Raw genomic sequence first — 21,269 nt, 5'->3', positions numbered from 1 at the left:
TATTTGCTAACAATATTGTATTTATTAATGAAATAAACAAGGGTATCTACTATAAGCTTGAACAATGGAGAAACAATCTAGAGACTTAGTAGTTTCAGGATAAGAAGAAGGTTTTCTAAATATATGACTCTGAATCTACAACAGCAGTAGTAGTTGAGATTAAGATTAGATGAGATTATGGTGTCTTAATTTAAACAAACTAGATATATAGGCTCATTGTTCCAAGATAATGAATGATAGATGATGATGTTAAATATAGAATCAAGATCCGATACTTTAAATAGAAGGTACTACTGGAGTGTTATATGACAAGAGAATGGCTACCAAAACAAAAGGTAAGTTTTTAAATCAAAGCACTATTAAGCTCTGAAGCTAGGTGAAGCAAAAGTTGTGTCCTTCACCTCGCTTCATCGGTGCTTTAGTGTGGGTGTCAAAGTGCTAAGCCGTGTGCCCCTTCACTGATGGATTCTACCTACGAGCACAGCAACATTTTTTTTGTGTGTGTATAAAAAAATTCTTTCTTCTGTCCAAATATTATTGTTTATGTTTATAGTTACACTTTTTGAATTAAATTTCTATGTTTTTTGTTTTCTCTTCATTGACTCTTCTCTTCGTTTGATGCACACACTTTAAATGTGCTTAAAATTCCAACCAAGTTCAGTGCTATTTTGCGCTTTTCGTTTTTGACTACTCTGGTCATACAAAATTAGACACGATTAAAAAATGAAAACATTTGCCAAAAGGTGCAAGTAACACACATTAAAGATACAATGAGAAGGTCTCTTGAGAGGGTTCAGTCATGTCCTGCGTCAACCTTCAGATGCACCTACCTGTACTCTGTATTGAGTGAACATGTTGAAAAGGATTGAGTTAAACATAAATTTACATGGATGGAAGGTATGTGAAAAGACTTATAAGCTTTTGGATTCATTGCAGACTCGACAAAAGAGTGGACACAATTGAAGAAAAACATTTATATACGATCATACCCATTAGTGAATATATTTCAACCATGTTTGTAGTTTACTTTATGCCCTGACTTTCAAGGTGTCTTTTGACCTTATCAATGATTCTTATGCCAATAGAAAATATAGAACTTCTAGTACTTTTCATTCTTAATTTTAGTTTTGTATTATGTCGGTCTGACTGAATTTAAATGGGAACATGGTCAGCAAGGATTAATATAGAGAACTCCTACATTTTTTATTTATTTTAGATTCTCTGCTTCAAACATAGAAAGTAATGTCAAAGGTTGGGGTAGAGTAGCCTATTTGTAAAAAGTTGAGTTAGTGAAGTAGTAGTTCTAAGAAACATGGTAGTTTGTCTGGAAAGGGAACATGGTAATGTTTTAATTGTTAATTTTTGAGATGTTGGGGTTTGGGGATAAATTTCATGTCAAGGCTAAGTAAGGTGGACTGGTGAATGCGAAACTTCAGGTCAAGTAAATATTGTACACACTCAATCAAAGTGGTTCAATCTTCACCGAATGGATTTAAAGGGAAGATGGACAAATAAATTGTAGCAGAGGGAATATAGTGAAATTGCGGAGAGTTTTGATACGGGTCAACATGCTATTGCAGACCGAGCATTTATCAAATCATTTTTGTTGTTCAAGGATGACTGAATGTTGTGTTCGTAAGAATCTTTATTTCCACACTTAACTTTTGCAAAACTTAAGATTGCCTCAGAAGCTCACCATTCACTCCCATAAAGTGTTCCTAGTTTGAAAGTAAGTTCTACAAAATGGTTGGCTGACTAACAATGACATATAGGATGGATGTGTAGTTATATAAACTTTGAAATGATCAAAAACATTAAAAGTTGTTAAAACATATTGAGTTGCAATATAAACGATAAAACAAGAGGGCCATGGAATGACTTAGAGATATCCTACAAAGATCTCTTAACACACCTTTTTCTGCATGCAAAATCGTGTTATTGAAGGAGCTAATAAGGGTAACTTAGACCTAAAATTAAATAGAAAGAATTTACTTCAAAAGACTTGCTATCTCAGATTCTCAAGGATTCAATGCAGATATAAGTAAAAATAGAATATAATTTGAGCAAAAGATCCAAGTAAGCGATGTCAACTGGTTGGAATTAAGACTTAGTTATTGTTGTTACTCTTTCTTTGAGTCCAAATAGGAACAAATGTGAGATTTATTGAACTTCAGTTTAGAGAAGTGCTAATTTTCCTTAAAATGCAAAAAACTTACAAATTTCGACTGAAATAGGCTTGAATTGAGCAAGATATATAAAGGGATGACATTGCCACTCGAACTAGTTTGAGACTGAGGCAGAGTATTAATTGTATTCTTGGAAAGAGAAAAAAAAATAGTGTTCATAGTTTATTTGTTGATAGTCGTGGTGTCCGGATCAACTTGCACGCACCTCAGCTAATTACACGGGCACCAACAACTGGTGTTAGATAATTCTGTCCAGCAAGACTAGAAAAGATGGATAGAGATCACCTAATGTTTTGTCTCTGCTGGCCTTTGAACCGAGACCTCATGATGGTCAACCCACTTCATTGACCACTAGGCCACACCCTTGTTTGTAGTTGTTAGTTTTTCCACATTCATAAAGTGAATGAGTTGTCTTTTTATATGGTCTTGGACAATTCTCACCTCATAAGTGAATGAGTTGTCCTTTTACACGGTCTTGGACAATTCTCACCTCATAAGCTAAGTCTTGGGTTTAAGTTAGGTCCAAGTCCTATTTTCTTGCATGGTATAAGTGCCAAATTCATCTGTTTACCCAGTGTTGGCCCCCCAATGTGATGTTGTCCAAACTTTGGATGTCCATTTCTAGGCGTGTAAGAAGTGGATGTTAAGTGCCAACATTGGTTGAGAGAATGAGGAATGTGTCTCCTTTCTTTGGCAATACTCACATCATTGGCTAACTTTTGTGGTTGAGTTAGGCCGAAGGTTTCATTTAGTTAACCTTTAGTGTTGTTATATCCTCCTTGTATTTTCATGCTGTTGTATGCAAATTGATGGCATAGTTTATTCCTGGTTGAAAGGAGACAGATAACAGGGTATAAACTTGATTTTGGTTGATGTAATGCCACAAATAAGGAGGAGGGAATTTGGATTTTGCTCATTAGTTGTTCTATGAGGAATCTGATATTTTAAAAGAGAATGTTTCTTGCTAAACTGTTATTTATAGATCCACGTTTTCTTCACTTATTTTCTTCCTCGATCACGGTAACATCCTCCTATTCTTGTTCGCAGGCCGTTGATTTTGCTACTGTTGCAACTTTTTTGTTGGAAGCACTCCCTTCTCTCCAATCATCAAAGATGGGAAGTATAGAAAGTACGTCCTTGTATTGGATTTGTGTTATACCCACATGCAGTTACTTCAGTTGATGTTCTAATTCTCACACATGTTTGAGATTTCAGAAGGAAAAAAAATGTAAACAACATTTCCTTAATTATACTGCGAGCTGATTACACTTGCTTCAAATTCTTCAGTTTCTGAGGATGAAATGGTCATTGATGATGAACAAACAGAAAAAGCTCTGAATCTGGGTTTGGAGCAACAGATAACCAATGCTATAAATCCACGTTTTCTTCTACAGCTGGTATGTAGTCATAATTTTCACAGTACTGACTATGCTATGTAGTCATAATTTTCACAGTACTGATTATTCTATGTAGTCATAATTTTCACAGTACTGACTATGGTTCACTGTAAGTTTAATCAAGGTATTATCCCTCTGAATGATGAATAATGTTTTATATTTAATGAACAGAGTACTGTGTTACTAGGTGGATTTTCACCTCTCAATGGTTTACATAGTGGCCAGCTTGAAGAAAATCACATAGCAGCTGTTACTGCAGTTTGTGCTTTCCTTCATACGACTTTCAACATTTTGCCGCTTGAACGTATTATGACTGTACTAGCCTATCGGACAGAACTAGTTCCTGTCCTTTGGAACTTCATGAAACATTGCCATGAAAATCAGAAATGGTCATCCTTGTCAGAACAATCACCATATTTTCCAGCAGATGCTCCTGGATGGCTGCTACCTTTATCTGTTTTCTGCCCTGTTTATAAGTAAGAGCCTATGGTTTTAAATATTTAGCCTGTATCATTTGGTGGAATATTCTAGGGCTGTCTTGTATCGTGTGACTGCACACGAGTAAATAACACATCTTCTTCTCTATGGTGAAACAGGCACATGCTTATGATTGTTGATAATGAGGAGTTCTATGAACAGGAGAAGCCGTTGTCTCTGAAGGATATCAGATGCTTAATTGTTATCCTTAGACAGGTATAGCCTTGTAAGGGATCAATAAACTGGTAACAACGGACTTTAAAAAATTGTGCTGATTGGAAAGAACTTTTTAAGAGTTTATTTCTTCATCCTGGCCTTGGTAAACACTGGTGATGGTTAGAGGAAGCATTACAGTGATAGGATTAGCTTCTGGCCGCAGCAGGTCGGCCAGTTTAAGAGTCACGAGTGGAGATTGATTAGCATTGTCATTGATGAATACCTAAAAGAAGCCTCATTTGATACTGTGAAAAATGGTATTAGCTTGCAATTGTAGGCTGGTAATCTACCATCTGAACCAAGGACAATAACGGATGTTCTCCACAGTCCACTCGCCTTTATGTGTGGTAATGATCTGTAAAGCCTTGTGACTTAGAGGCATGATCATATGGGTGTTGGTTCAAGACCTCCACAAGAAGTTACTGATAATTAAAGTTACTCCTTGTATCCTTGGTTATGACTTGAGAAATGTTTGTTCATAAAGTAAAGAATCTGGAAGCAGTAGATCAAAACATCTAGAGATTATCTTGACGGTACCTTTTTTCTGTTTAGTGCTATACCTGGGTGTCAATGTAATGGGTGCCTAGGACAGCGAGGCCGAACTCATTCATTTCTATGATGATTCTTTACTAGTTTTTTGCTTCTTTATAAACCTAGTGCAATCCTTCTCCTTTATTTCGATTGTTGACCGGCTATTATCTGGAGTTAGTGCGTAGAAACTATTGTATAAACAAAATCTGGACAATCCACAGAACTGAAATAAGACATAAGTGTAACTGGAAGTGCCCATAGTAGTTCTTGTGATTTTCTAAATATGCTCTCTATTTTTTGGATTAGTTGAACTATGTTCTGTGATGAACACAAGGGTATATAATGAAACAATTTCTCTGATCTAACAGGGGAGGTTCCTTAGAAACCATATAGTGATACATAGTTTCAAAAAATATATACATAGATACATGAAATTTCATTCCTTAAAGCTATCAGATGTATTGCTCTTTGAAGCAGATATTTAGCTTTTGAAGTCTTGCGTACACCAAATATCCCACTTTTCTTTAACTTGGAAGTGCCAAGTGAAAGTTGCAAAAACCCAAAAATCCCACTATGATGGCTTGTGTTATATTGTATCAGGACTTCTTTCATGTCTAATGCATTTATGCTTTGAATACTTAGGCCTTGTGGCAGCTCCTCTGGTTGAACCCTACAGTGCCTGCTAACTTTGGTAAATCAACAACTGCTATTGTTGCTATGAAGAAGCATCCGTTAGAGTTCCTTCAACACAGGGTCTGTGTTGTAGCATCTGAACTCCTATCACAGGTATATACACAGTCTGTCTCCTTCAAACACAATTCTTGTAAGATCTTGTCTTGTAGTTGAATTATTTTAGAACTGAAGTTTGAGCTATAAAGATTATATTGAATTACTGTTCTAAGATAGGGTTATTGTAGTTACAAGATTGGAACAACAGACGGCAATTTACACCTCCTAGTGAATTTCATGCTGATGGTGTAAATGAATATTTCATATCTCAGGTAATAGCTGTCAATTGCAACTTATGTTTCTGTTAGTTTGATTTTTGTTTCATAAATTTGTCTCGGTAATTGGAAATCTCTTCTAGGCAATGATGGAGAATACTAGAGCCAACGATATACTAAAGCAAGCTCCATTCCTGGTGCCATTTACTAGCCGAGCCAAAATATTTACTGTGAGTAATGAAATCTGCACAACTTCTCTTTGTTTTTTTCTTTTAAGTCTTGGCAATTGGCATCTTAAAAACTTGGGGTGGGTTCTATGGTTGACAGACGAGAGTAGAGTCGAGTTCTCTCAGTTGATGAGTAGTCCCAGTTCCCTTATTTTCTTTTGGTGTAAATTGAAAGTTCATTGTTGTGTGAATGATTGGGCGGAGTTTCTAGAGAATCATATCTTCAAAAAAAAATTCCTTACTTTTTGCCAATGTTTATGAATGAGAAAACCACATTTACATGTTAAAAGAAAGTCTTGGCATCTCATTTTTTTGCTTGCCCTTTTACTCCTTTCACTCTTTTCTTTCGGGCCTTTATATCCATTCCACAAAAATGAGTGGCTTCATTCCCGTTTTATTAATTTTGTGCTTTTGTTTAGTTTTGCTTAAGATATGAGCTTACACATTAAGCCACTACAGCCGGTCAGTTTCTTGTAATAGCATGTCATTCAGCTACCACTAACCAATAGATTTTTAATCATTTGGCAGTCACAACTCGCTGAAGCAAGACAAAGGAATGGGAGCCAGGGTCTCTTTGCTAGGCATAGATTCAGAATTAGAAGAGACCATATTCTGGAAGATGCTTTTAACCAATTGAATGCATTGTCGGAGGAGGATCTACGTGGACTGGTGATACATTTGCTCTGTGTATTATGTTTGCTTTCTATTTTATTACATACATGCATGTATATGTACAAGTATGTGTGTATGTGAGGACACTTCCCTCAGGAATAAAATGATTTCTACTCCTGTGGTTAACTTTGTGTAACCAGATACGTGTGACTTTTGTCAACGAACTTGGAGTTGAGGAAGCTGGTATAGATGGTGGTGGGATATTCAAGGATTTTATGGAGAATATCACTCGAGCAGCTTTTGATGTACAATATGGATTATTTAAGGTACTAATTTCACTAATGTTATTACTTATTATTGATTAGACCAACTTGCCCCATAACTAGTTGAGGTTCCAGTCATTTTAATATCCTGGAACCGTATATTTTGAGATATTTACTCTTGCAGCAGAGGGAACTGTTCATGAATCTAGCAGTTGATGAAGTACGTCTGGAGATGTCTGGAACTGTAGAAGGAAGTAGAGTACTTTTCACCTGATGAGAAATGGAACACAAAATGTAATAGGAAGAGTTACAATATTTAGTGCTAAAGATTCCTCAATATATGACAAAGAGCTTATGATTTGTTGCATGGAGTTGGGTAATGATGCACTTAATAGGAGTCTACGTCAGTAAATGGTATGGGTATGCCAACTCTTTGGAATTTAGGACTTGCATTAAGTACCCATACCCATATGTTATACATTCAACCCAGATATGTCAAGGAAATTGAAGGGTGTATGTAACATAGCCCCAATTGGTAGCAAACTTAGATAGAACTGACTGAGACTTCTTAGCTGATCAATTTGGTGAAGTCATTAGTAGGATGTAAGGGGGCATGTTAAAATTTCAGAAGAGAAGATGAAGAGTTGAGAAAAGGCTCAAAGCAATTTTCACAATAACCTCAAGAATTTCTAAATTGGAAATAAGGCCCAAGGTAATAAATGATGTCGAGTTCATTGGGGTTAAAAACTGGATTCTAGTGGTGAGGTTCACAATAATACTTGGATCTGCTGTCTGATAAAAAAACAAAGATACATGCTATTTACTTAGTTGTATAGGAGACTACACATTGCTTAGTTAAACATACTGGAAAGTATAAACAGTAACAGAGATATAATGATTACAATAGAGAATGTTCTAGTTACTTTCTAGCAGCTTGTAAATTGCAGAAGTCTCAGAAACTTTGTACCTAAAAGATGCAGAGCATGCTCCATATGTTATCACAATTGACTTTCTCTTCATTATAGATGCTTACTGCTTCACCTTCATCTTGGATTGTCGAAAGCCTATGGATATGGAAATTATGTAATGCTACCTGCTTTCTATAGGAGTTCTACTAAAGGAAGATGACATCTTATCGTACTAAGTAAACTACATTTATGTCAAAAAGCGCAAACTAGTATTTCTCTTCCCATTCATGACAGTAATATGAGACCTATTTGCCCCCACCCTCGAAAAAAAACCTCAAAGAGTAATATGACCAAGATAAGGTCTATCTTCCATTTCTCGCTTGTGGTTGATTTATTTTGAGAACGTGAATGTTTATTTTAAGTTTGCTGTAATTGAGTACCTTTTTGGTTGGCAATTAGGGATTATACACTCAAATACTAATTTTTCTTTTATTTCTTAAAAAGAATTAGTGATTGAGCATATACTCCTATCTCTTATTAGGTTTTTTCTTCTGTCCATGTTATATGAAAGACCGCTTTCCTTACTTTTTCTGCTGTACAAGTGCAGAATCTCTCTTTCTGTTCCCCCTTCGAACTTCCTTATGTTGTTCGTCTTTTTCTTTTGTCTATTCTCCTCTCTAAATAAATGAAATTGAAAAACCATTAAAATATTTCCAACAAAAAATAAAGACGGGGAGGAGCATAATGTGGTTATAGACGTGCGAGGTGCAAAACATGTTGAGCACTTCGTCTGGCTTATTGGCTGCTTCAATGTTGCCACCAAGGCTCGAAAGGATTTCCTTGACGACAGGTGTGCTCTTGAAGAGGCGACACTAAAGAATTGATATTTCACTTTATCGTAATTATTTTTTAAAATTTTGTATCCATACATTTTCTGCTCATGCTTATAGTTTGTAGTTTTGTTTGCACTACACATGCATGTTTGTATTTTTTTCTCCATTTGTGCCTTTCTTCATTAAAGCCCACAATTTATTTGCGGTAATAGCCTCAAAAGACCTTAAATTTTTTTGCCTTTAATAACACTGAGGAGGGAAGAGAGAGAGAGAGAGAGAGAGAGAGACCTCACTTGATTGTGGAGCTTGTCATCTAGCTTGATTGGGTGCTAGATAAATTTGGCTCTGGCCTGACCTTGTTAATTGCAACGCTTACTTTCAGAAAAAGAAAATAAAGTGTAAGCCTATTTACTTTGGTTTCAATCCTTTTTTATTCTCTTGTCTTAGTCGTAAAAGTGTTTGCTGCCAAGATTTTGTGTTTTGCTAAGGTCACGACCGTTTATTGTTATCATCTTACCTGATCCATCTTTTCCTTGATTTTTTGGTTTGTACGAAAAGACAACATGCGATTTCGTCCTACATAAATTGATGTAGAATTGTTTATCTTTTAGAATGTTATTTAGAATCCGAGATACAGTTCATTGATGAGACCCCAATTTCTGCCTGCTGCAATAAATTTCCACTGCAGATACTTATCTGAAATTAAAATTTCTACTGCAGATATATCTTACCAATGATATGTAATACCTCCTAGAATAATCATTTGGAAGCATTTTACATGTTTTCTATTTATTTTTTCCGGAGTTTTTCTCGTCTCATGGAAAAGTTTGTTGAGCCTCATTATTGTCAGATTCATTTGGATTTTCCCATCCAACCACTTACAATCTCTGGCCTGTTTGTGGCATTAGAATGGGGAAGGGAAACTTTGCCATTCTCCATCTTCTTGCAAGTAGGACATCAGTTATTTTTAAACTTAAAAGGAATATTCATTTTATTATGATCTATCTGAGACTATCTGTTGTAGTAACCTACCTATTTTACCTATTATTGGTGGTCATTTGTTGCTTCCTCTCTCGATATTGCAATTCCTGTTGAGTTAGGAAGGAATGAGTGATGAGTCAGAAAATCCGGCATCAGTCTCCTCAAAAGTTCCTTGAGTTGATGTCACTGAAACATTTACTACTTGGATCCTCTAGTGTTAGTCATCTTAGAGCTAAAAGGAAGTCTTTAAGACATTCCCGTTCGTTGGGAGGAATCAGATCAATCTTAGGGCTTTCAGTGTGTCAAAGACTCTAGCAAATCCATCTCGTCTTTCCTGATCAACAGCTCCAATTCCCATCATCTTAATACATGTCTTTAACTTAGGCTAGCCGCTAGCGTGGATAGCTGGGTGGTGAAATCTCTCGGGCTCACTATTTGAAATTTAAAAAGAAGGGGAAAATAAATCATTTAAATTTGAATTGACAATAAATCTTTGATTTACACTCATGTTATTGTTTTGTTCATTAACTTCCACTTATCTTGCCTTTCCTTGTGAATTTAGGAAACTGCGGATCATCTACTCTATCCGAATCCTGGGTCTGGACTGATTCATGATCAACACCTCCAGTATTTTCATTTTCTGGGGACAGTTCTTGCAAAGGTATTGGCACTTCTTTAATGCTTGTTCAACATGACCTCTGAAGATCACTGATTGACTAATCTTCTCACATGCTGTTGTATATTCGTTCTAAACTAAACAATACACATGCGTTGGTGAAAATTACTCCTAGGAGGTATTATTATCTTGAAATATATCTCATTATCAAGTCATTATCATCTTGATATAAATATGCATTTCATTAGTAAAGCTTCTCATTTTGAACTGGAAACTGGTTGTGTGATTTAACGGATCAAAAGGAAGAAAAAACAGCAGTAGTGTGATTTATCTGGGGAACTGTTTCTGACTTTCTGCGTGAATACCTTTCTTTGATGATGGAAGGGAAAATTTCTGCTTGTTTAGCACTTATTTTGAATTCAAAGTTTGTTGATGATGACATATGATAGTACATTTCTTCATTTAACATCATTAAACAAAGTTCAGCTCAACTTGCAGAACCAAAGGTAAAGTGTAACGTACGCCTAGTGGATCAGCTTCAGCTCCGCATTATCTTTTACAATAAAGTTAACTAGATAATGTTTTGAGAAATATCAATGCACCTTATCAAGAGAGATCATTTTAAATGGAATGATTTATTAATTTCTTATTAGCAGCACTTATATACTATTATTTTTGAGCTTATGGGTTTTAAGCTAGGACATTGTTCGTTGGATCTACTCCTCTCAAGGTATTTCCATTTTGTGCCTTGAATATTTTATCTTGACAGTAAATGCTTTTTTTTTCCTTTCGTGATGTTGTAGGCAATGTTTGAAGGCATCCTTGTTGATATTCCATTTGCAACATTCTTTTTGAGCAAGTTGAAGCAAAAGTAAGCTAATAGAAGAATTCTTTTGTGATCTAATTTATTTTGTAGTTGTCTGGATTCTTATAATGTAGAGAATGCATGATGAAGGCTTTGTGCAAATTTTCTAGAAGAATTGACACATAAAACCTTACTAGAAAGATAACTGGAAACTCAAAAAGAAGTAGATAATGACGCCTTATTTTTAAAGAGACCAGCTGCTTTCACCAGGAAGTAACTTAATGCATGCAACAGATCATGCAATTGACACAAAGTAATGTTTATGTTCTCTGTGGATCCAGAAAATTCTTTCTTTCAAAGATGCCATTTAATCATGGTTATTCCGTAAATGGAACTAAGGAGTTGGTGTTTTATGAATATTTATTGTGTAAAAATTCCCGACTGTAGTCGTAATTCAAAAATCGGTGATGAACAGGCCTTGAAGAAAATTATAACATATCCTTCACTGTGTCACTTTGCTTGGCCTAATATCCAATAAGAAATAAATATATCATACTTTAATACAATAGCTCATGTAAACTTAGTTTTTCTAAATCGCCGTGCTATTCAAATGAGGTTGCCTATTTTAACTGAGATAATATGTAGAAACTTTGTTTTATCAATATTTTATTACTGCCTTTTGTTTCATTGAACACTTAATCAATCTTTGGGTGTTGCAGAGTAGTAATTCGCTAAAAGAAAGCAATCACAAAATAGAATTACTAGCTAAAAGAAAGCAATCATTATATTGAGGATCTAAAAGCAACTGAGTCTTATAGTAGGTAATTCCATAATGCTCTTCTGGGTAAGAGTGACATGCAATATGCACATGCATATTAATAGACAATAGACACATGTTGAACAATATTTTTACTGAAAATACTGTAGGGTGTTGACAGTGTGGGCTGTGGAAGGGTGTAGAATTGAAAGATTTGATATATTGACCTAATTGGACAGAGATCTTTATGTCAACTTGGAGTGCACCTTTTGAAGGGCATTCTCATGTCTAACAGTTCAACATTTCTACCTTGTTGGTCACAAAAAGAAAAACCATGTCATTTCTTCAATAACTCATTGTGACATGCATATTTGGCCTCACTCACTTGGTCCGTTCTCGTATTTTGCTCCTCAGGTATAACTATTTGAATGATCTTCCTTCCTTGGATCCAGAATTGTATCGCCATCTCATCTTCCTGAAGGTGATGTTTCTTATATCCTTTATACCTCTTTATCACATTTGAGTTATTTATACTAGCGTCAGTTCTTATATTTATGTTTGATGCATTCTGTATGGTAAAGATGGTTAAATTTATTTCGGTTATACTCTGTGGAAAAGTAGCAATGCAACTTATAATCTTGAGAAATGACAATTTTTCTGTGAAGTTCTTTTTTAAATTTTATTTCCCTCTGTTTTTGTTTCTTGAGTTTTCTTATACTATGCAACTTGGAAAACCATGAGTGCTTTGTTTCAAGCAAAAGTTTGCGACGGAGGTTCTAATTGGGAGTGGCAATATCCCTGTAAGCTCACGGTGAAAATAAATTTTTATTTTGTTAAAAAACAGAGTGTTTCAGGATCTTGCCAGTTCTTATCCCATATTTCCATATTCTGTTTACACTTTTATAGTACATGCACCTTTTCCTTGAATTGGTAAACTAGAGTTATCAAGGAATCTCGTTATAAGATCTTACAATGTCGAAGAACTATCAAAAAAATCTTACCATGTCTAAGAGTGGTACTGATAAAGATTTTGAGGTATTCATGTTCCTTTATTTTTTTTCAGCCTTGATCCTTCCTCTGCTTTTTGCTTTTTTTGTTTGGTGAACTTTTTAAAGGGTCTTTTAGCCCCCCTGCTAAGCCTAAATAGTTAGAATAGATGGTAGAGATAATTCATTCTAGTCCAGATCACATGTGTATTGCAGGTTTGAAAATAGGTTGGGATCCATAACTACATGAAAGACCACAAACAAATCGTTCGTGTAAGAAATTTGGAAGTTAACAGCCACAAATATTATGATCTAGGCCAAATTAGGTGGGGTCTACAAGAATCCTCAATATCCATTTCGTGCCAGTTAAAACCATTACAGTCCAATATCCGTAATTTGTCTTTCAAGACTAACTAGGGGTTCACTAACACTAATGATTAAGTTTTGTCCTTCGGAAAGGAAAATTATGTTATTATCATCTGCGTTACTTGCTAAGGCATAAAATCAAACTGACATATCTTTCCTTCTGTAATGTTCTGAGCCTGTGAGGGATGAGGAATTTGAATATGCTCCTCGTTTCTTTTACTTCTGTTAGTCAAATTCTAACAGAGGGGGGAAATCCCAGGCCCCTGCATAATAGTAGGCGAGCCTTATGAAGAAAATCTAGAAAAGAATATAGTGGGGGCCCATACATGTTGATTTTTGATCATGTGCTACTGACATGGTGTCTTTTTCATCTCTTGAAAATCACTTTTCTCTTCTACCTATTACTCATTTTATTACCTCATTCTTTGACTTTTTCTCAAATTTCAGCATTACGAAGGTGATGTTTCAGATCTTGAGTTGTACTTTGTCATTCTCAACAATGAATATGGAGAGCAAGCGGAAGAAGAGCTGCTTCCTGGTGGTAAAAGCACACGTGTTACTAATGAGAATGTCATCACCTTTATTCATCTTGTTGCTAACCATCGTTTAAACTTTCAGGTTATTTACCCCCACTCTGTTCTTTTCCAACCTACTGCTCTTTGCAATATCACAATATTTCTGTGAAGAACTTTTTTGTGTGAGATGCATATCCATTTCATAGTTGTTGCTTAGTCTATCTTGTGATGATGTAGATCCGTCAACAAAGTTCTCATTTTCTGAGGGGTTTCCAACAGCTAATACAAAAGGAGTGGATTGACATGTTTAATGAACATGAACTTCAGGTGCTAGCATTTATACTTCTGTTACACTTTTTTACATTAGAAACATTGTTGGTTTACCTATTATACTCCCTCAGCCCCACTTTTTGTGATGTTTGACTGGGAGTACAGTCTTAAGGGAGAAAGAAAGAAAGACTTGTGAAACTTGCTGTGAAAACATCCCATAGAGATTTCTGTGGCTATAAAATCATGTTATTAAAGGTAAATGGGAAGTTCAAAGTTAAATTGTTTCCAAATATATAGAAGTGCCATTCTTTTTTAGGCAGAGGTAGTATCATTTTATTAGAAGAAAGCACTTGAAATTCAGGAAAGTTACCTATCCCTTGCATCTCAACTGCACATCTTAACAAAGTAAACCGAGTTACTCCGCTTACTTCTCTGAGGCATGATAGATTACTCTGGATAAAGCTACTTGTAGGGCTTGTTATCTGTAGTAAGTTATTGAGATCCGCCTAGCCATTTACAAAGAGCTAGTAGTGCCTTAATCTGTCAAGATATTTTGCTGAGAATAAATCATTTGGATATAAAAACCTGAGCAATTATGAAAGAACAAAATTTGAGAGAGAAGGATTTGCATGAAGCCTGAATGACTTACATTTCAAGCTCCAACTTATTGAGAACTAGCTGTCGTATGCTGCCCAAAGAAGATGAAAAAAAGAAAACGATAATTGCGAAGAAGAAAGTCAATAGAAGCCTGGACAAGATAAAATTACTTGTACGCTGGAAAATTATCCAATGGGCGAGAATTGTTTTGTGTTCTAGTCTAGATATATTATAATTGTTATGTTCTTAATTAGTAAGAGGTCTAGTTATCTGTGTCTTACTTTTTGGCCCTGTTTTCAGCTTCTTATTTCTGGATCACTTGATGGCATTGATATTGATGACCTTCGAGCTCATACCAATTATACAGGAGGTTACCACAAGGTAACTGCTTCTGCAATTCTCTTCAGTTTCTTCTCTGAATGTTTCTCTTCAAAATGGTTTCCTGTTTGATAAATCGGACATGTCTGCAGAGGTTGTATTCCTCATTTTCGTGAGGGAATATCTCATGTTCCCACAAGATAAATTATATCGTGTGTGTTTCTCTAAAACTAATAGCAGAAGTATATACCTTCAAGTTCATTTATTTTTAAAAAAACAAGTTGTAGTAGAATGATAGAAGGTTTGGAGAAGAGTACAGCGTGCATCAGGTTAGAAATAATCTAAGAGGGTGTTTGTATTGGATTTTTATAAAAAGCTTATAAGCTTATAGCTTTTAGCTTATTTGTGGTTTTTTGTTCCAAAAGTAAGTGTTTAAACACACTTTTTATCTTTTTCCCAAACACCACAAAAAATAGAAAAGGAGCTTAAAAGCCAAATGCACTTAAAATAAGCCAATCCAAACACCCTCTAAGGGTAATGTTTGCTTTAAATCAAACATGATCTGATGACATCTTCTAAGGAGAGTTCAAAACTTATTTTGGGTGACTCTTTTACTGGCATAGTTGTTGTTTTCTTTTATTATATTATGATGGTGATACCGAGTTGATGTATAAAAAAAAATTAATCCCAACAATCTTTCGTGGGTGCAACTGGAAAAAACTGCTTGTCTGATTGATTGATTCCTCTGTTTTTTCAAAAGATAACTGGAGGCCACACCAAAAATAAATATCACCTCCAAGATTTTTCTGAACCAAAAAAGTGTCTTGCATGCGGCACACCCTGGAAATTCTACAGTTAGGAACTATTAGGTTCACACTTAGTATGTGGGCATTGTTATGTAGTGGATAATACTTAAGTTTGGTGCACACCAAATAAATAATACATAGATTGTTATGACTATGATACCAAAGTCGAGACTTGTCTTAATCCTAATGTTGCTAATACATGTATCTTATTTAATCTTCTGTCTCATATAAAATCATAGAGAGATTTCCTACAACAAGTTAAGCAGATATTAGTTATTCTGAGTTTTATTGCCGAAGCTATACGCTGTATTAGGAACGCAAATAATGCGGAGTTTTATAATAGAAAGCAGTTGTAATATTAATAATGTAAAGCTATATGCTGGTATTATTTTGTCCTTGTACATCAAACAGAACGAATCCATAATGTTTCAGTTTAACAATCTGCACACATTTTCTCTCTTCTCATATGCCTAAGCCTTGGTGAGAAAACTTATCCGGTAAATGTGCTGGTGGGTCTCAGTGGAATAGTCAAGATACACGCAAGCTGGTCTGGATCCCACCGTTTTAGAACGAAGTTTTCCTTTGACAAACGAACCCTATTCAAAATCATGGTTTGGTAACCAGTAAAAAGGTTTGTTTGTTTTAATCTGTGAATTTTCCATATAAAAGCTTCCTTTTTTTGAGAGAAGCTTTTATATGGATGAAATAGCTACACTGCTTCCTTTTAGAAAAAAAGAAACCAAGACTATTTCCTAAAAAGTAAACTTGAAACACTCACCAATGTCACCATTCTGTTTGCAATAAAAATTCATAAGAAACATAAAACCTGTTCTCCCCAAACCAAACTAGACATGAAACATTTTCCAATCCAAAGGCAACGAAAGCCATAGTTTTTCCAACTTAGTCTATAAGTGTAATCATGAAGTCTATAACCTAACACAACGTAGAGGATAAGAAAATTGTGTCCCATGTATTGTATTCTGAAAGAGAACAATCTTGAACATTCTACTGTAGCAAAACCAATAAAACCCTCCTGTAGAATGTTGCCATCATTGCCATGAGTCGGGAACAAAATCAATAAATGATGGTCAGAACTTAGAAACTCACCAGTTTCAGATGGTGCAGTAAAAATCACCTCAAAACAGTCCATATATTCGTTTGTGATAGATCACTTTCTGAAAAGTAATGCAAAAAATCTGATGTGGATCCTTCTCTTATTGAAGATGAAATGTTGAAGCTTATGGATTAGTAGTATGCCTTCTTGACTATAGTAATAGAGGTATTTTTTTATATGTATAGTAGTCATAGGTATTAAACGGCTCATGTACCTTGGATTAAAGCTAGACTTAAATTATCTAGAAGCTGAGCATATGTGAGTCATTTAGGTTAATGAGCTACATTGTGGTTTCATCAATAAATGCTTTCTGCTTTTCTATTAGTTTGAATACGTCCTTTAACTGTGCATAACTAACTGAAGTACTTCTCACAGGAACACTATGTTATTGATACGTTTTGGGAGGTTGTGAAAAACTTTTCTTTGGAAAATCAGAGAAAATTTCTGAAGTAAGTTTTACGCTTCTCATATGTTTCTTGATACATTCTTGTTCAGAAACAGGAAACTGCTAAACTTTTCTGTTTTAAATGGTCCATAGGATGTAATTTAAGTAACTTGATCTTAGGATGCAATAGGATGACTGAGACTTTGTGCTTCTTTTCTGCCATCTTTAAACATGATGTTCTGATAAATTATGCGTACACTACATGATGAAAATAAGTTTGGGATGTGATTTGGTATTTCTTTTTCACCGAGTAAATTGCTTTCATTTTGCTTCATCTGATGGGTTCCTCACTCTGAGGTCTGAAATGGTTTGTTCAACTTCTGTATTTTGGCAGTTCTTTGGTACATTTGAGTATTGTGTTTTTCAATCAGTGGATCTTTAACTCAGAAGTTTGAAAAGATTTTGCCTATTTTTTTCTGAGATCAGCCGTTGTATAGCCATTATTGTTTACTTTGGAACATCCTTAATAATATAGCTTAACATGTTAACGGGAAAGGGGTGGAAGGGGAAATCTGATGTTCTTTTGTTTTTTTGTTTTTTCCCTCTTAAAATGTTCTCCCTGATTTTCTTGTTTTGTTTTTGTCTCAAGTAAACTGTCTGCAGTGTAATTTATTTTTTGTCTCCATATGTCCTGTCGAATAGCTATGTGCAGGTGCAGAAGTTTGATTTATTTAAGTTTTGAGGAGAAGTATTTCATAGGAAAAGCTGATTTTAGTGTGTTAACAGTGAATCCATGGTTTTGAAAAATAATTTAGAAATATTTCTGCCAGTACCAAATGCTGGAAAGTTGACAAGAAAGCAACTTACTCTCATTGAGCACCTTTCTTGAGTGAAAAACATTTAATCATCCAAAATTAAGTTCAAATCTTTAAGTAATTAGTGCTAGGGGTTTCTGTTCTGAGCTCTGTATAGAGATCCATGTGGATTTCTAGGTATCCTTTTCTTTTTGCTCACTCTTTCGAAGAAGTCTGTGGAAACTATTAATGCTTCAGCACTGAAGATACAGACTGTTTCCTGGGCACTAGAATATGCCTGCAAACAGGTATGGTTTTGTTCAAACAGAAAAAAGGAAGAGTAGTGGCATTTGGCAGAGTCCTAAGCAATAGCACTGTAAAAAAAATGTGTTGAAGACACCACTATGTCATCCTCTATGAGATTCTCTTATTTCTCATCATATCTTATAAATTATCTTTTTCCTGAATTGCTTCCAAGGATTAAGCAACTGTTGTTACAGATAATATGGTGGTCGGTTTGGCATAAAATACCCTTCTTTAGTATTTGTTTTTTTCCATCTTCCCCGATGTCCATAGATTTACTCTACGTCATAAAAGGAGCTTCTGCTTAGATGATCTTTAGTGCATTTAACCATCCTGTGTCTCCTTTAGGTTAAAAATACAGTTTCCCACTTAAATGTGTTGATCCTACGTCCTGGTATTGAACATCCTAGAGAGAAAAAGCGGATATGTATGAAAATGACACATATATATCTATGTTATTGTGGTCCTTGGACCCCCTTATAGTGACATTAGGTGTTCAAATTGTATTTAGAAATTTATGAAATATGGAATGTTGATGGACAGCTTTTACATGAAATGAATGTTACTTATTGTAGATAGTTTTGCAGACATTTTATTCGTGTTGATTCTAATGTTCAGTAGAGTTAAATCAACCTCATCACTTTTTCCTTTTCGGTGCCAGGTTTGTGACTGGGTGCTCACGAGGACCCTTACTCGGATTTAAATATTTGGAGCCGTTGTTCTGCATACAGAGGTTAGTCTATTTCTTTATATGATGTCTTTTGTTGAAGCATTTGATTTGGTATCCAATTTTATTTTTATTATTTTGGTTTTTGCCTTCGGATTAGAGCGGGTGGGCATGCTTCTGATGAAGCTCTTGATCGTCTGCCGACATCAGCTACTTGCATGAATCTTTTAAAATTTCCACCATACAGAAGGTTTGCTCTGTTTTAGTGATATGTATTATTGTTACAACAATGTGATACAAACTTAAAACTTCAAAAGCAAAAGAGATGTATATATGGTGCTTCTAAATTAGTGTACATCCTTTGCTTTCCTTTTATCACTACAAAGGAGTGCCAGTAACTGTAATTTCTTTTATGGTGCAGCAAAGAGCAGATGGAGCAGAAATTGTTATACGCCATAAATGCTGATGCTGGTTTTGATTTAAGCTGATGGAATTATCTGTGCATGCAATTTTGGAGTATCCGCTTTTTATCTGAAGCAGCTTGTGTTCTTCATTGGCATAAAGGAAAACACATGAAATGGTATGATCTGTGCACCACCATGGATCATACAGGAAAGGAACTGCTAATTGCTACACAGTCGATGGATGGTCAAGAAGCACGTGTAAATAAGAACCCCATTACCTACCTTTTGACTAGATGTGCATACATACCCCAGGTGCACTGTATATCATCCTTTGGGAAGTGAATGGCACGCGTGCTAGACATTTCAAACTCGTTGAAAACGAGTGTGTAGTTAAGAATTATTTTGAAACTTGTCGAAGCTTATATATTAGGATGATCATAGTCACCGGAAGTTGTCAACCATTTGTATTCATTGTACAAGTTTATGCATCTCCCACGAGGTGCCCAACTGCAGCTAGTTGTAATATCCTTGAACGGTTAGCTTGCACAGTACTTAATATATATTTATACTATGATGCGTTGTACCTTGCTAATACACTTTGCGAATGGATCTTGAATCATTTAGATTTTAGTCATGTTAGATTTGGTTTGAGTTAAAGCTAACACACATAAAAATCAGTACCAACTTGTACAATGTTTGGTTGGAATTTGAGGACATAAATATCAGCACTAATATAAGGTAAAACTACATAGGTCATAAAATTCAAAATAATTACAAGTTCATACCCAAATTGAAAGTGCCCATACCCGCATTCATAAAGGGTGATAATTTTTGTTTAAGTGATACTAAATTGGTATCACATACTGTATTTGTATCATTAAGGTTGAAAATTTTGCTTAATTAATATTAAATCAATATATATATATATATATATATATATATATATATATATATTGTATTGGTATCATAAAGGTTTTTCTTCAGAAATTACTTATTAGACGGATATTATAAGAGTATGTATGTATATTGTTATGGTAATATTAAGGTTTTTTGTTCAGAAACTACTCATTAGTCAATGATACTATAAGAGTACATATATTTTATGGTATCATTGATACCTGTGTATATATATATATATATCAGTCTTAATGATTCCAATACAATACATATGATACTGATTAAGTGTCAGTTAATCAAAATTAGTAGAGATATAGTGTAATTATTTAATGGGGTATGAATGTATAGAAGTATATGTTTGTTATTATTTTGTTTTTATGGGGTATTTGATTATTTACCCCGTATAATGTTCGCTTGGTTTTTTTTTGCTTACCTCATAAATAATACTCCTTTAGTCCAATAATAGTTGTTCACTATATAATTTTGGAATATCAAACGATATTTGTTTACTTTATTAAATCAATAGATAATTTTACACTTGAGAATCGTTTGGTAGAGTCTATTAACAAGAATAACGCATGCATTAGCGTTGTGTATTAGTAGAGTACCTTATTTGGTACACTTTTTAATGAAGTCCGGAGCCCGAAGGGTAAAAAAATTGACAAAAATTTCAAAAAGTCATCTCAATTTTTTTTCTAAACAAAAGGGAAAAATCGTTATTGATGTAGCCATTTTCTTTTCACAACGTTAATTCGTTAACAGATCAAAATCGTTGACCTAGCAGCGATATCAATGCATCATTTTTGCAAATTTTTTAAAGAAAAAATAAAAAGCGCTACCATGGCAACGTTTTTGTAAAAACGAATTTTTTTCAGATATTGTTGCCTTGGCAACGATTTTCATTAATTTTTTTTATAAAAAAACGTTGTTGTTGTAGCGTTTTTATAATTTTAACGGGAAAAAAATTAGAAATTGCGCTTGATTTTGGTGAAGATTCTTTTTTTTAAAAAAAATATCAGGTGGATAATTTTTTCTTTTTGAAAAAAAATTATTTTTAAAACTTTCTGCCAACTAGTCAACATGTAATAATTCGG

General features: G+C 34.7%; 1 protein-coding gene across 1 annotated transcript in view; it reads left to right on the top strand.

Moving 5' to 3' along the window:
• LOC101246856 (E3 ubiquitin-protein ligase UPL6) overlaps positions 1–19,870 on the top strand; it is a 37,470-nt gene extending 17,600 nt beyond the window's left edge. Inside the window, exons 8-26 of the mRNA XM_010320943.3 lie at positions 3,234–3,315; positions 3,474–3,583; positions 3,755–4,059; positions 4,180–4,276; positions 5,450–5,593; positions 5,725–5,808; positions 5,895–5,981; positions 6,507–6,647; positions 6,791–6,916; positions 10,138–10,236; positions 10,995–11,062; positions 12,168–12,234; positions 13,553–13,723; positions 13,858–13,947; positions 14,788–14,868; positions 17,101–17,174; positions 18,869–18,940; positions 19,035–19,124; positions 19,296–19,870. Of these exons, the coding sequence (XP_010319245.1) occupies positions 3,234–3,315; positions 3,474–3,583; positions 3,755–4,059; positions 4,180–4,276; positions 5,450–5,593; positions 5,725–5,808; positions 5,895–5,981; positions 6,507–6,647; positions 6,791–6,916; positions 10,138–10,236; positions 10,995–11,062; positions 12,168–12,234; positions 13,553–13,723; positions 13,858–13,947; positions 14,788–14,868; positions 17,101–17,174; positions 18,869–18,940; positions 19,035–19,124; positions 19,296–19,362 (2,055 nt within the window). The 3' untranslated portion in view covers positions 19,363–19,870. The remainder of the gene's footprint in view (positions 1–3,233; positions 3,316–3,473; positions 3,584–3,754; positions 4,060–4,179; positions 4,277–5,449; positions 5,594–5,724; positions 5,809–5,894; positions 5,982–6,506; positions 6,648–6,790; positions 6,917–10,137; positions 10,237–10,994; positions 11,063–12,167; positions 12,235–13,552; positions 13,724–13,857; positions 13,948–14,787; positions 14,869–17,100; positions 17,175–18,868; positions 18,941–19,034; positions 19,125–19,295) is intronic.
• The last annotated feature ends 1,399 nt before the right edge of the window (positions 19,871–21,269 follow it).

This window comes from Solanum lycopersicum, chromosome 1 (assembly GCF_036512215.1).
Source record: "Solanum lycopersicum chromosome 1, SLM_r2.1".
Classification (NCBI taxonomy): domain Eukaryota; kingdom Viridiplantae; phylum Streptophyta; class Magnoliopsida; order Solanales; family Solanaceae; genus Solanum; species Solanum lycopersicum.
This window is presented reverse-complemented; position numbering and strand designations above follow the sequence as displayed.